The sequence below is a fragment of the Callionymus lyra genome, chromosome 8 (genome assembly GCF_982586985.1).
Source record: "Callionymus lyra chromosome 8, fCalLyr1.hap1.1, whole genome shotgun sequence".
Taxonomy (NCBI): domain Eukaryota; kingdom Metazoa; phylum Chordata; class Actinopteri; order Syngnathiformes; family Callionymidae; genus Callionymus; species Callionymus lyra.
The window spans coordinates 26,403,406-26,417,475 of NC_141825.1; the positions used below are offsets into that span (position 1 = coordinate 26,403,406).

General features: G+C 35.8%; 2 protein-coding genes across 2 annotated transcripts; both read left to right on the forward strand.

Moving 5' to 3' along the window:
* Positions 1–55: 55 nt before the first annotated feature.
* Positions 56–633, forward strand: c8h11orf96 (chromosome 8 C11orf96 homolog). The gene is made up of 2 exons (XM_087797860.1): positions 56–172; positions 247–633. Exon 2 carries the CDS (start codon positions 263–265, stop codon positions 521–523), a length of 261 nt encoding a protein of 86 aa, XP_087653986.1. The 5' UTR covers positions 56–172; positions 247–262; the 3' UTR covers positions 524–633.
* A 1,867-nt stretch (positions 634–2,500) lies between these two features.
* On the forward strand, positions 2,501–13,438 carry LOC148074418 (sorting and assembly machinery component 50 homolog A-like). Its single transcript, XM_087796956.1, has 15 exons — positions 2,501–2,635; positions 4,935–5,045; positions 5,560–5,661; positions 5,752–5,839; positions 6,276–6,382; positions 6,500–6,630; positions 8,700–8,787; positions 8,851–8,961; positions 9,020–9,091; positions 9,157–9,243; positions 10,287–10,357; positions 10,959–11,026; positions 11,095–11,241; positions 12,342–12,471; positions 12,869–13,438. The coding sequence occupies exons 1-15, from the start codon at positions 2,615–2,617 to the stop codon at positions 12,912–12,914; spliced, it is 1,380 nt and encodes a 459-aa protein (XP_087653082.1). The 5' UTR covers positions 2,501–2,614; the 3' UTR covers positions 12,915–13,438.
* The last annotated feature ends 632 nt before the right edge of the window (positions 13,439–14,070 follow it).

Here is a 14,070-nt window from a genome sequence, read left to right on the forward strand (position 1 = left end):
GACTTCAGGGGTTGAAGTTATAAAGAAAGACCAGTCGTTCAGTCTTCAGCAGCATCTCTTTAAGACGCAACATATCTGTGTTCAGGAGGGAAATAAACACGTTTGAACTTGGGATCCATCAACTTGAAGACTGGAGTAAACTGGAGTAAACTTTGCTCTACGGGAGAAACAAGTAATTTCTTCAATTTTTTTTAACCACTTGGCTGATGTGTGTCCGATGGTCATGGAAGGTTCTGGTCTCCACAGCCGCGGCGCTCGAACCATGACCTCGGCCGTGGAGACGTTCCCCCAGAGGCCTCCCGCACCCGAGGGCCCGGCCGGGGCCAAGTTCTGCTCGCGCCGGCCTCGCAAGGCTCGCTTCAAAACCCAGCCGGTGACGTTTGCCGAGATCGCAGAAGTGGAGGAAGAAGGCTGGTCACCTCTGGAGGAGGAGAGGGCGCGGCGCTCCTTCCAGCAGTCCCTGGAGAACCTTCAGAGGAGCAGCCTGAGCCTTCAGTCGCCCATCACAGCTCACACCCAGTGAGACGCCACCTGTCGCTCTCAAGACTGTTCACGACTTGAAGGAAGAAACTTCCTTTCAAATAACTTTGTGATGCATATATATTTTTCTCCATGGTGTCAAGTTTTTTAACTCAAAATACCAGGACGCTGTAATAAACATGATACCGTTTATGGAATGTTTTGTGCAGTTTTACTCTATTTTCTGCAACGTTTACTCATAGATTTACTTCAAAAGACTGTTGATCATCCCTCCTTAAATAAATAAATGTCATTATAGTTATAGTTGCAGTTATTTCCCTTTTTTTCGACCTGTGCGTAAATATATATATATATATTTTTTAAAGATATTTGTTTATTGATTTTTTACATAAAACAACCAGTACAGCTCAACAGTGTAAATGTTTTGATACACAGAAATAAAAAATATGAAAGAAGAAAATGTCCATCAGAAGAAGGGAAATAACATTTTTGCAGCTGTAAAAATAAAAGTATATATATATATATCCACACACACTCAAACATATACAGTATATTCATTAAAAAAATGGGAAAAGATGTGAAGATACATGCTTGTGTAATTAACAGAAAAGATAAGAAAGAACTAAAACAAAAAACACAAAATAAAAACAACAAAAAAAAAGAAAGAAAAAGAAAGAAAAACACAAACAAAACAAAACATGCCTGGTCCACACACACACACACACACACACACACACACACACACACACACACACACACACACACACACACCCCCCCCCCCCGAAACACACACACACACACACACACACACACACACACACACACACACACACACACAAACAAGCATTTAAGATAAACAAGAAATAAAAGAAAAGATTTTCATGAGGTGACAGTCAAGTGCAAGTCGGCACAATATTTTATATTACAAGTAACAATTGATTTATATGTGAATATAAATCTAAATGTAGGAAAAAAAAGCCATAAATGTAGGTATAAACAACAATTTGTAATATATATACTGTATGTACCTTCTACAGAGAGTAGAATTTACCCCCTCAATAATATTAAATATTATCTAATATGTATATATAGGAATACATATTTAGCATGAAAATATTTTATATTACAAGAAACAGTTGATGAATATGTGAATATAAATCTAAATATATGGGGAAAACAGCCATAAATGTAGGTTTAAAAAAACATTTGCAATTTATATATATGTACCTTCTACAGAGAGGAGAATTTACCCCCTCAAAAATATAAAATAAATTGTAATAATAACTTTAATAAATAATAGATAATATCTTTAAAAAATAAGCACTTAAAATAAAAAATAAAAATCTTACATGCATATATAGGAATACATATTTAGCATGAACAAAAATGATATTACAAGAAACAATTGATGAATATGTGAATATAAATCTAAATATATAGGAAAAAACAGCCATACATTTAAATATATATAATATATGTACCTTCTATAGAGAGTAGAATTTACCCTCAATAATTTTAAATAAAATGGATTAATTACACTAATATATATAGAATAGATAATATCATAAAAATAAGGACTTAATATCTTAAATAATAAGGACTTAATATCTTAAATAATAAGGACTTCAAATAAAAATAATCTTATATGTATATATATATATAAATACATATTTACTATGAAAATTGATCTTCTATTGTCGACTAAGTTGGTTCTGTCCAATTCCACTATGAAATAATTAAGTGTGTACAAATCTAAATACTACACAAATAAAAAAACCTCCATTAATCGACATTTTGCAATAAATTACACTTATTCAAATTCACCCGCTCGGGTCGTTTTTCAGTCAAAAAATAGAACGTTTAATTATAAATAATCTTTTTAATATGTACAGTAATAATTAAAATAACAAAGTGACATTTTTGTTTTGCTGATAACCTTAATAAAAAGCAATTATTTGCAGCCAAAACTCTTGTCAATAAAGTTGTATTCAGGCGTTGATCCCGGAAGTGACGTCGTTTAACCCCACCTCCTTTTTTGTTTCCTCTCGTCGGTCACTTGTAGGTTAAGTTTCTTTCATTTTAGCCTCATTTATAGTCGTTAGTTACCGTTAAACGTATTATTGTGAATCTAACCATGGGCACCGTTCATGCTAAGGTAAGAACCGCCGACACAGACCACGTTATTTCCGCAGTGACAAGAATAAAAGTCAGAACTTTCTCTGCTATTTTTAAAGAAACGTTGAATTATTTTAAAGTCGCTGTTATTCAGTTGATGTTACGCATCTTTAAATACTTACACGGTGTATAATAGTGATGCTGTTTGCAGACGATCCCGCAGAAGTAAACATTAACTTCATTGAAATGTTCAACATGTTGTCAAGTTTTAATGGCGGATTAATAAGAGAAAAGAAGTGTAAGAAAGTAGTGCGACATTAAACTCACAAAAACTACTATGGTTGAAGTTAAAGTGCTCCTGAAACGTTTCTACTTGAGGAAAAGTTCAACATAGAACATGTTACACAGTTAAAAGTGTAATATTTAAGTCTTTATTAGTGTTTCTGCATCAAAACTGCTGATCACATAAACACAAGTTTATGAAGTGATGAAGTCAAACTTGTTGACTCACATTTATAAACATGTAAACAGTTGATGCTTTTGAGTTCTCTGTTCCATCAGAAGTGCAAATTTAATACAATAGAGTACCTTTATTTACCTCTATTTACCTCTATTTACTAACTGACATGTTGTGCCCACAACATCTAACCTTTATGAAGAAAACTGAACTTGAACTACATGAACTGATCTCACTGTCAATCCTTTTAGACTATTAACTACTAACTGAGTTATTTTCTGTGGCTGTCAGTAAGTAATTTATATTTGTAGAGCTTTTCCAGACCAGGGTCACAAAACTTAAACATTCAAATCATTACTCAATAAAAATATACTTAAAAGGTCAAGATAAAACCAAGACAAACACAGGAGTCTCAGAGAATCAAGGAAAAGCTCAAATCAAAGTGTCTTGAGATGTTTCTTGAAGGAGTCAGTAGATCATCAAACACAGATGTTTCTTGAAGGAGTCAGTAGATCATCAAACACAGATGTTTCTTGAAGGAGTCAGTAGATCATCAAACACAGATGTTTCTTGAAGGAGTCAGTAGATCATCAAACACAGATGTTTCTTGAAGGAGTCAGTAGATCATCAAACACAGATGTTTCTTGAAGGAGTCAGTAGATCATCAAACACAGAGATGTTTCTTGAAGGAGTCAGTAGATTATCAAACACAGATGTTTCTTGAAGGAGTCAGTAGATCATCAAACACAGAGATGTTTCTTGAAGGAGTCAGTAGATCATCAAACACAGAGATGTTTCTTGAAGGAGTCTGTAGATCATCAAACACAGAGATGGTTCTTGAAGGAGTCAGTAGATCATCAAACACAGAGATGTTTCTTGAAGGAGTCAGCAGATCATCAAACACAGATGTTTCTTGAAGGAGTCAGTAGATCATCAAACACAGAGATGTTTCTTGAAGGAGTCTGTAGATCATCAAACACAGAGATGGTTCTTGAAGGAGTCAGTAGATCATCAAACACAGATGTTTCTTGAAGGAGTCAGTAGATCATCAAACACAGAAATGGTTTCAAAGCTTAGGAGCAACAGTCTGGAAGGATTTCTCTCCTCTGGTCCGGAAGTTCAGGAACCATCAGTAGATTCTGATCCACAGACCTCAGAGCCCGAGCTGGGGTGAAAGTCTGGATCAGATCACTGATGGAAGGTCTGACCATGAATAGATCTGAAAGTAAGAACCAGAATTTTAAAATGATCCTGAAAGAAACTGGCAGCCAGTGAAGAGTTTGAAGGAGAAATGTGAGTTCTTCTACTAGAGCGGCTCAGAATTCTGGCTGCAGAGTTTAGTATGAACTGCAGGCGAGACACATCCTTCTGGTTTAGACACTAAATAAACTGTTAGAATAGTGTAAACGACACAAACACATTATAAGATCCAGATCAAGCTGGGACAACATTTTCCTTTGAGACTATTGAGGAAACTGAGTTATTTTCTGTGACTGTAACACTTTTTCACCTCATATAATCTAAACAAAAACGTTACCTGTCGGGTTTATAATGATGCCTGTTGATAAAAGGCGTGAGGGTACAAAACAAGACGTCAAAAGATAAGGGATGTTTTTTGTTTTTTATTTAAAAAGCCATACTCTCATAAAAAATACTCATTTTTTTCATCCTTCATTCATCAATGAAGTCTGGAAACACAACATTCATCAACTGATACAAACCGGGACATGGAAACTTTTGCCACGTTTAGCAAGTGCTCATGGGAAATGTAGTCTCCCGTCGGACTAAACACTACCACTGTAGTCCACTAGTGTCGCTCCACTAAAAATCGCACAGAGCTGCTTTAATGAAAACTAAATAACTTCATGTTTCTCTCCTGCAGGGTCTCGATCCTTTACCGACTCAAGGGCCCGAACTCGGACTTTATGCTGACGACGTTCATCCTCCAGACATCGAGCAGAAACCAAAACCAGCCATTCTTGACAACAAAGACGTAAGTTGAGAAATCATCAGGAAAACTTGACAATTTGGTGCCAAACCCCAGAACCTTTTATCTTGTGGACTATCTATTTTATTTAAATTTGATTAAAACAAATGTATCACTTTTTCTATGGAGATAAACCAATACTACTTTCATAAAACTGTGATACCACTTTAGACGGGTATCTGAGTGTAATTCTTTCACCAAAAAAGATAAAAAAAACACAATAAATCAGCTTAAATTCAGGGAATTTTACCAAAATGTTAACATGTTATTTTTTATTTCCTTTTAAAGTGGAATTTTGATCATAGCTAGCCATGGTTTGCATCTTGAAATATTTGATTGTAGTAAGCAGATAAATAGATACAACATTTATATATTATTCTTAAATATAGTACAATATGTAGACGATTGAAATGTCTTTGACAAGAAAAAACTCACTCACATGTTCTGTCTGTTATTTTGCAATAAATTAAATGGTATCATAAGTGAACAGTTGAATGTTCTTTGTATTATTGTTTTCCAGGTCATCGTTCAGTGTGTGCACATAGATGGAGTTGAAAGAACGAAGGATGAGTTGTTGCCCTTTGAAATCGCCGACATCTTCCAATCAAAAGACTTGATAGATGTGGGTTCGAATTGTTATCTTTCTCATGAACATCATCTAACTCTGCTGTTCTCTAATTAATTTACGTTGATGGTGTTTCTGTGTCTTCAGGTGATGAAAAAGTCAAATCAAGCGAGACAAAAGCTGCTTCGACTTGGGATCTTCAGAAAAGTCGATGTTGTGATCGACACGTCAACAGGTGAGAAAGTTGACTTGAATAATCAATGAGTTCATATTAGGGCTGAACGATTATTTAAAAAATATATAATTGCGATTATTTTCCCTAATATTGCGATTATTTATGCAATTATTTTCTAAATGTCCTCTTTTTATGCTTTTTTTTTAGTCTAATACAATAAATGATTAACTTTAAATTCAAATGTTTTTTCTCTTTGATTCTCAAGATAAAGTTATGAAGTAATTTTTATGATAAAGTCAAACGAAGCAAACCTTAAAATAAAGAAGCTTTATTTAGTTCCTCTAATGACACTTGTAAACAAACACATTCACTGCAAACACTCAAAACTAGTGTAAAAACTAAAAGTGTGATGTAAACATATTTATGAGTCAATAATAAATCACACAAAGCGACACTATGATTGATTTTACTGATTCCATGACTTGTCGTGTTTCAGGCGACGATGCTCTTCCGAACGGCCTTGATGTAAAGTTTCAGGTCACAGAGTTCAGGCGGGTCACGGGCAACTATAGTACCCGGGTGTGGAATAATGAAGGGATCATGGTGAGCTCACAAGATATCTTTGAACTGACGACATATTCTGAACGCATTCATGTGATCCATCATAAAAACTGTAAATGATTCAATGGTGATTTTTCTAATTCACGGTTTTCTCCGCAGGCTCTGGGCATGAAGTTACCGAATGTTTTCGGACAGGCGGAGGATTTGACGTTCCAATACTCCTACGGCACCAAAGAAACGTCGTATGGCGTTTCCTTCTTCAAACCACAACTGGGAAACTTTGAACGCAAGTAAATGAAAAGCACAATTACGTGACTATTTATAGTGAAATATCAGCGACTGATGGTCGAGGCCTTTAGTAAAGATGTTCACCATAAAGGCCTGGACACACTGCCGGGATTGACAGGCGTCTGACGCCGTCGGTGGTCCTGTGTGGTCTGACGTAGTCTGGGACCGTCCCTAGAAAAAATTCCTCGGAACACACCAAAGAGATTGTTAGCAAAAGTGTACGTTCTGCGCATGCAGAAGTGAAAACCGTAAATGCTTTGAGACTAGTCGTGAACGCTCGTTGTTTCTCTAGTGTTTACAATAGTCACTTCTATTTCATTGTCATGCACTGATTCGCTAGCTAAACCTAGCACTCGACCAATCAGATTGAGCCCGACTGAGAAGAGAAGACTGAACGCGTGAACCCCCCTCCTTTGTCGTCAGACTAGTGCTGTGTCTCAAATCACATACTTGTGTACTCAAAGTTAGTATTTTTAGTGCATAAGTGCGTCTCAATTCTCAGTATGTAAATGTAGTGCTTCATACACACTAAATTGTCACTAAAACACACAAAACTGAGTATGGATCGATGGACACTAACCACCCTAAACGGCTCCATCTTAATGACGTTTTAAACGGAAGTTACGTCATATATATATATATATATATATATATATAGGCATATACTTACAGGTGTATTTTCAGCAGCAGTAGAAGGATAAACACGTCTTCGGTGCTGATACCAGCTTAAATATCTCACGAATATTTCGATTCTCATATTTTTTCTTTATTTCTTTTTCCAAACTTGCAAAACGTGCTGCCAGCAGGTGGCGATAGTGTTCCTACAGCTGGTTGAAATCATCCTTAAATAGTAGTAGAAGAAGAAGCTGTCGCGTCATTTCCTGTTAGTGTGTAGCAGCAGAGTTTGATTTGAGACATACTATCTGTGGAGGATTAGTTACTAGTTAGTACGTACACTATCCTGATGATACTAACTTCTAGTATACTAAGAGAAGTATGTTTGAGACATACTATCTGTGGAGGATTAGTTACTAGTTAGTACGTACATTATCCTGATGATACTAACTTCTAGTATACTAAGAGAAGTATGTTTGAGACATACTATCTGTGGAGGATTAGTTACTAGTTAGTACGTACACTATCCTGATGATACTAACTTCTAGTATACTAAGAGAAGTATGTTTGAGACATACTATCTGTGGAGGATTAGTTACTAGTTAGTACGTACACTATCCTGATGATACTAACTTCTAGTATACTAAGAGAAGTATGTTTGAGACATACTATCTGTGGAGGATTAGTTACTAGTTAGTACGTACACTATCCTGATGATACTAACTTCTAGTATACTAAGAGAAGTATGTTTGAGACATACTATCTGTGGAGGATTAGTTACTAGTTAGTACGTACATTATCCTGATGATACTAACTTCTAGTATACTAAGAGAAGTATGTTTGAGACATACTATCTGTGGAGGATTAGTTACTAGTTAGTACGTACACTATCCTGGGCTTAAGAGACGTCTAGATGTTTTTTGGGGTCAGCACATAATTTCCTTTTCGCCTTCTGATTGGTCGATCAGAAACCTGTCAAGATTTGACGAGGGAAACACTTTCAGAATTTTTTACATTTTAAAATAAAGATCTACAGACGCCAAAGAACCGTCTGCAACTGATGGACAAATCTATGCATTTATTCATTTTCTATCGCTGTATCCCTCCAGTGTCCCATAGTCTCCCCCCTATTGCGGGGAGACTGTATTCTATCCCAGTATCATAGGGCGAGAGGCAGGGGACACCCTGGACAGGACGCCAGTCTGTCTCAGGACACACAAAGACGGACAACCATTCACACACACACTCATACCTACGGACAATTTCTCCAAAGTTCTCAATCAACCTCTGTATGTTTTTGGACTGTGGGAGGAAACCGGAGTGTCCGGAGTAAACTCACACAACACACAAGTTGGTTTGGAAGCTGGAATCTATACACACTTTTAAAAATAAATAATATCTATTTTCTAATATGTTGAAAGATTGTTTTTGACCTTTGCAATATTCTTCTTCTCAGTATATTGGTCCAGCTGTACAAGGTCACGGGTCAGTTTCCCTGGAGTTCACGAAGGGAAGCAGATCGTGGAGTTTCAGCCGAAGTGACTGTAATTATTCCTCATTTATTTTCTATGTTCTTGACTCTTTTTAACGTTTTTTCTAAATTCTAGTTCCCAGTGTGGAAGACCAGCCAGACCCTCAGGTGGGAGGCGGTGTGGAGGGATCTCAGCGGGAGTCAGTCCTCCTCTGAAAGCGGCCACTCTTTGAAATCCTCACTCTCGGTATTCAACGTCACAACATTTCTCTTGTCACTCGTTACCACCTCAAGTCTTCTCTCAGCACGTGATGGCCATCGACACGAGGAACTCTCCCATCCTCCCGACCACAGGAGGTCTGCTCAAGATCCACCAGGTGTGTAGATGTTCTGCACGTTTGTTTCGTTAATGAACGACATGTATACGAGTCTCTTTCTGCAGGAGCTCGCCGGCTTCACCGGAGGAGACGCCAGTTTCCTTAAGGAGGACTTTGAGATCCAGATGAACAAGTCACTCCACTGGGACTGTGTGAGAAGAGCTTTCATGTTTGGATACTTTTAACAAATGGAGTAGGACTGGACGATTAGTCGCATCTGGGATATAATCGAGATATTTACAATATTTTATATAGTTAGGCTGCAAGATTTATCCAAAAAATATCGAGGTATTGGAACGTGCGATATACATCGAAAACATGCGATAATTTATCATTTTTTATTGTATAAATCAAGCATTTCTTAAATACACACTTCGACCAATCAGTGTCACGTTCTGTAAAGTTGTCAATTTGTACTTCTATGTCTCGTTGTTATTTACGTCTCCGTCCGTCTGTGAACTGTGCAGCTTGTTAGGCTCGGTTGCTATGGCGACGCGTCTTGCCGCTATTTATACATTTAAAACTGTATAAATACTTTAATAAATAGCAGACAAAATGTCAAAATGTATAAATAAATATATAAATAAATGTCAAAAAGTATAAATACCTTAATAAATAGCAGACAAAATGTATGAATAAATATATAAATAAATGTTTAAATGTATAAATACCTTAATAAATAGCAGACAAAATGTATGAATAAATATATAAATAAATGTCAAAAAGTATAAATACCTTTTTAAATAGCAGACAAAATGTATGAATAAATATATAAATAAATGTTAAAATGTATAAATACCTTAATAAATAGCAGACAAAATGTATAAATAAAAAATGTATAAATGACAAAATGTGTATTTATACGTAAAATATGTCTTTTCTTTGACAAAAATTAAATTAGAGTCATTTATTTATCTTGCGTTTGACATGTGGATATTTATCCAAGCATTTATTTATACATGTATTTATACATTTTGTTGCGTATTTATACATTTATTTATACATGTATTTACGGTATACATAAGTCATTCATCGTTCTTCATAAAGATGGAGATATTTGACCGAAAAAACACCACTTTTAATTAAACTTCAAATATTTGTCCAATAAGAGAACTACTAATTGTAGTTGGAAACACAGTTGTGACGATGAATACACGGAACTCATGTAATGAAACCTTTATTCTTGTGTTTCCAGGTCTTGTCCGCGGCCTTGAGGGGAGGATTACTTCTGCCCATCCGAGAGAATTCAACCAACATCGCCGACAGGCGAGTATTTCTTCCAGCTCTTGATGGACTAATAATGTGACTTGTTTCACACATTTGGTATTTTATTCCTTAAACTATTAAACAAAAAAAATCGAGTTAACTTATTTTTTTAAACAATATTTCTACCAAAGTTGTTGCTTACAATATTATTTAATCAAATTAGGATTTTTATTTATTAATTATTTCACAAATTAATAGGATTTATGCCTTTTATTTTGTTAAAAACTTTAGAAAATCGAAACGTAATCTATACTTCCTTATAAAAAATACTCAATATAAATATTATTGTGTGACTGTAACTATTTAATGGATGAAACTTTTGAAAATAAAAATGTCATTGACTGTGTTATGATATAAAAAACATGCAAAGGTTGAAGACATTGGATATAATTAGAATTTAAACTTTAAAAGGATTAAAAAGACAAGTTTTCCAAAAGTAAAATATTTACTCTGATATTATGGATGTTATTTTTGTAAACGTAAACTCTCAATATAAGTTAGATTTGAATGTGTTGAAAAACTGATTCTTAAATGTGTTCTCTTCCTGTGTCGTCACCTTCCAAACCTCAGTTTGTTCATTGGTCATTGGTCATTGCTCCAGGTTCTACCTGGGGGGTCCCACCAGCGTCCGGGGGTTCAGTATGTACAACCTGGGTCGGCAGAGTAACGGTGAGGGGTTCGACGACAGGTGCGTGATGGGAGGGTTTAGAGACTAATACTTGACTCTGGTCCGGCAGGTGATCACCTGGGAGGAGAAGCCTACTGGGCCGGAGGACTCCATCTTTATACTCCGCTGCCATTCACGCTCCTGAGGGTTCACTCCAGAGACCTCTTTAGAACCCACTTCTTCCTCAACGCAGGGAACCTTAGTAGCCTTAAGAACGGTGAGTTATATATGATGCATTGTTATACTGTAGTAACAAGTATATATGTGTACTCTGGTGTTGTGATAGTGTAGTAACAAGTATATATGTGTAGTATTGTCCAGTACTTGACTCTGGTTTTGTGATAGTGTAGTAACAAGTATATATGTGTAGTATTGTCCAGTACTTGACTCTGGTGTTGTGATAGTGTAGTAACAAGTATATATGTGTAGTATTGTCCAGTACTTGACTCTGGTGTTGTGATAATGTAGTAACAAGTATATATATGTAGTATTGTCCAGTACTTGACTCTGGTGTTGTTATAGTGTAGTAACAAGTATATATGTGTAGTATTGTCCAGTACTTGACTCTGGTGTTGTGATAGTGTAGTAACAAGTAAATATGTGTAGTATTGTCCAGTACTTGACTCTGGTGTTGTGATAGTGTAGTCACAAGTATATATGTGTAGTATTGTCTAGTACTTGACTCTGGTGTTGTGATAGTGTAGTAACAAGTATATATGTGTAGTATTGTCCAGTACTTGACTCTGGTGTTGTAATACTGTAGTAACAAGTATATATGTGTAGTATTGTCCAGTACTTGACTCTGGTGTTGTGATAGTGTAGTAACAAGTATATATGTGTAGTATTGTCCAGTACTTGACTCTGGTGTTGTGAAAGTGTAGTAACAAGTATATATGTGTAGTATTGTCTAGTACTTGACTCTGGTGTTGTGATAGTGTAGTAACAAGTATATATGTGTAGTATTGTCCAGTACTTGACTCTGGTGTTGTAATACTGTAGTAACAAGTATATATGTGTAGTATTGTCCAGTACTTGACTCTGGTGTTGTGATAGTGTAGTAACAAGTAAATATGTGAAGTATTGTCCAGTACTTGACTCTGGTGTTGTGATAGTGTAGTCACAAGTATATATGTGTAGTATTGTCTAGTACTTGACTCTGGTGTTGTGATAGTGTAGTAACAAGTATATATGTGTAGTATTGTCCAGTACTTGACTCTGGTGTTGTGATAGTGTAATAACAAGTATATATGTGTAGTATTGTCCAGTACTTGACTCTGGTGTTGTAATACTGTAGTAACAAGTATATATTACCACCAGGAGACTGGTTGTCAAATCTGTCCAAACACATCCGCTGGTCGTACGGAGTCGGGATCGTTCTACGTTTAGGAAACATCGCTCGACTGGAGCTGAACTACTGCGTTCCTATGGGCTTCCAGAGCGGAGACAGGTACTCGTGGATTCATTCTTCATCGCATGATGTTGATGTTTGTTCTACACGGTCCAGAAGGTAGCTCTGAGATGTTTCTCATGGATTTATTTAAAGAAAAACGGATACAAAAACGGGTAAATAAAGAAATATCATATTTGAGGAGTTCTATTGGCTGGTCTGTCATCCCTTCTCTGACCTGTTAGCAAATAGACGTCAACTTGGTTTGATGGAAGAACTGGAGTATATTTTAAAAATATGGTCAAAAGTCATGTTTATAAAATCAACAATCGCCAAATAACTTCCTTCTGGAGAAGATTGAACGGTTTATTACCGTCATGGACGTCATTTGAGTGAAGATGTTTTGAATTCCTGTCGCTTTGGTTCTCACGCACGTTTATTTATATTCTTTTCCCAGGATATCTGAAGGAATCCAGTTCGGAGCAGGAATCCGCTTCTTGTGAAATCCCGCCTCGTTACGACGAGTCCAAGAAGAGAAAAGTAATGATAGAAAAACTAAATAACTCTTGTTTAAGAGACTCTTAGTTTGACTTTTCAAACACAATAATGACTCGTCTAGGGTCAAAGGTCAACCAACTACATCCTGCCGGTTACAAGAAGTATCCAAAGGGCATCAAAAGTTCGATAGATTTACTCACTTTTCATTGAATCCTCGTCATCCATCTTGTTTTCTGAAGCGTTCCTGCTCTTTGTTGTACATTTAAGAAAGTATGAGCTTGAAAATATTTTTCCCCGTGTATAAAAAACATCTAAATAATACATATATTTGTTGAAGTCATTGATGTTTTTTCCACTAAAACAATTCTTTTGACAGATGACACAGTCAACGTTGTGAATAAAGATATTATAAATGTGTTATTTAACAGTTTTGACCAATTTAAATTTCACTTCTTGTTTAAGGAGTTTTTTGTTTTTCTTTTCCTCTTTAGATCCTTTTATTTTACCCTCAAAATAAATTGAAATAAAAAATAAATGGCTTTTGTATTGGATTGGTTTGTAATTTGTATTTAACTAAATCTGCATGAACAAAAATGAAAATATTTTATATATATATTTATATATTAACATATTATTCTGTTGACAACGTCACTAAGATTGCGGCCGTTTAGGGTAGAAACTAAAGACATACATATACATCGACTGCTGCCACTAGAGAGGTGTGTAAACATGGCGGCCATCTTGGTACAGTGTCACTCATTCCTACAGTGCATTATGTCTGTAGAGGAATGATGTGTTTACACTATAAAAGTCAAGAATCTCTCATTCGTCAAGATATTTTCATGGGGTTTGTTTCTTTTAAACCTCAGACCAGATAGACATGATTATATATATTTATATTATTATAAAAAACATTGTGAATATGATGAATTGATAGATGAAACAAATTTGGACCAAACTGTTTGAAAAATCGCTACAGAATTCAGTGATTAATAGTATTTTAAGATACAGAAGTACTGGAAGTATCTCCTTCACTGTAGTTGTTAATGCTGCCTCTGATGACACTGAACCAAGATGGCGGCGCGTTATGCACGTCCAGCTACAGTCGATGCAGCGTCTTTGAACTAAGATGGAGTCGTTTAGTGTAGAAAGTGTCCATCG

What these genes read in the sequence shown, in the direction of transcription:
- c8h11orf96 (XM_087797860.1), top strand. Translation starts at nt 263, where the DNA reads ATGACCTCGGCCGTGGAGACGTTCCCCCAGAGGCCTCCCGCACCCGAG.
- LOC148074418 (XM_087796956.1), top strand. Translation starts at nt 2,615, where the DNA reads ATGGGCACCGTTCATGCTAAG. An exon ending in GGAATAATGAAGGGATCATG is followed by an intron (nt 6,383 to 6,499) that starts GTGAGCTCACAA and finishes TTTTCTCCGCAG; the next exon opens with GCTCTGGGCATGAAGTTACC. An exon ending in CCTTAGTAGCCTTAAGAACG is followed by an intron (nt 11,242 to 12,341) that starts GTGAGTTATATA and finishes TATTACCACCAG; the next exon opens with GAGACTGGTTGTCAAATCTG.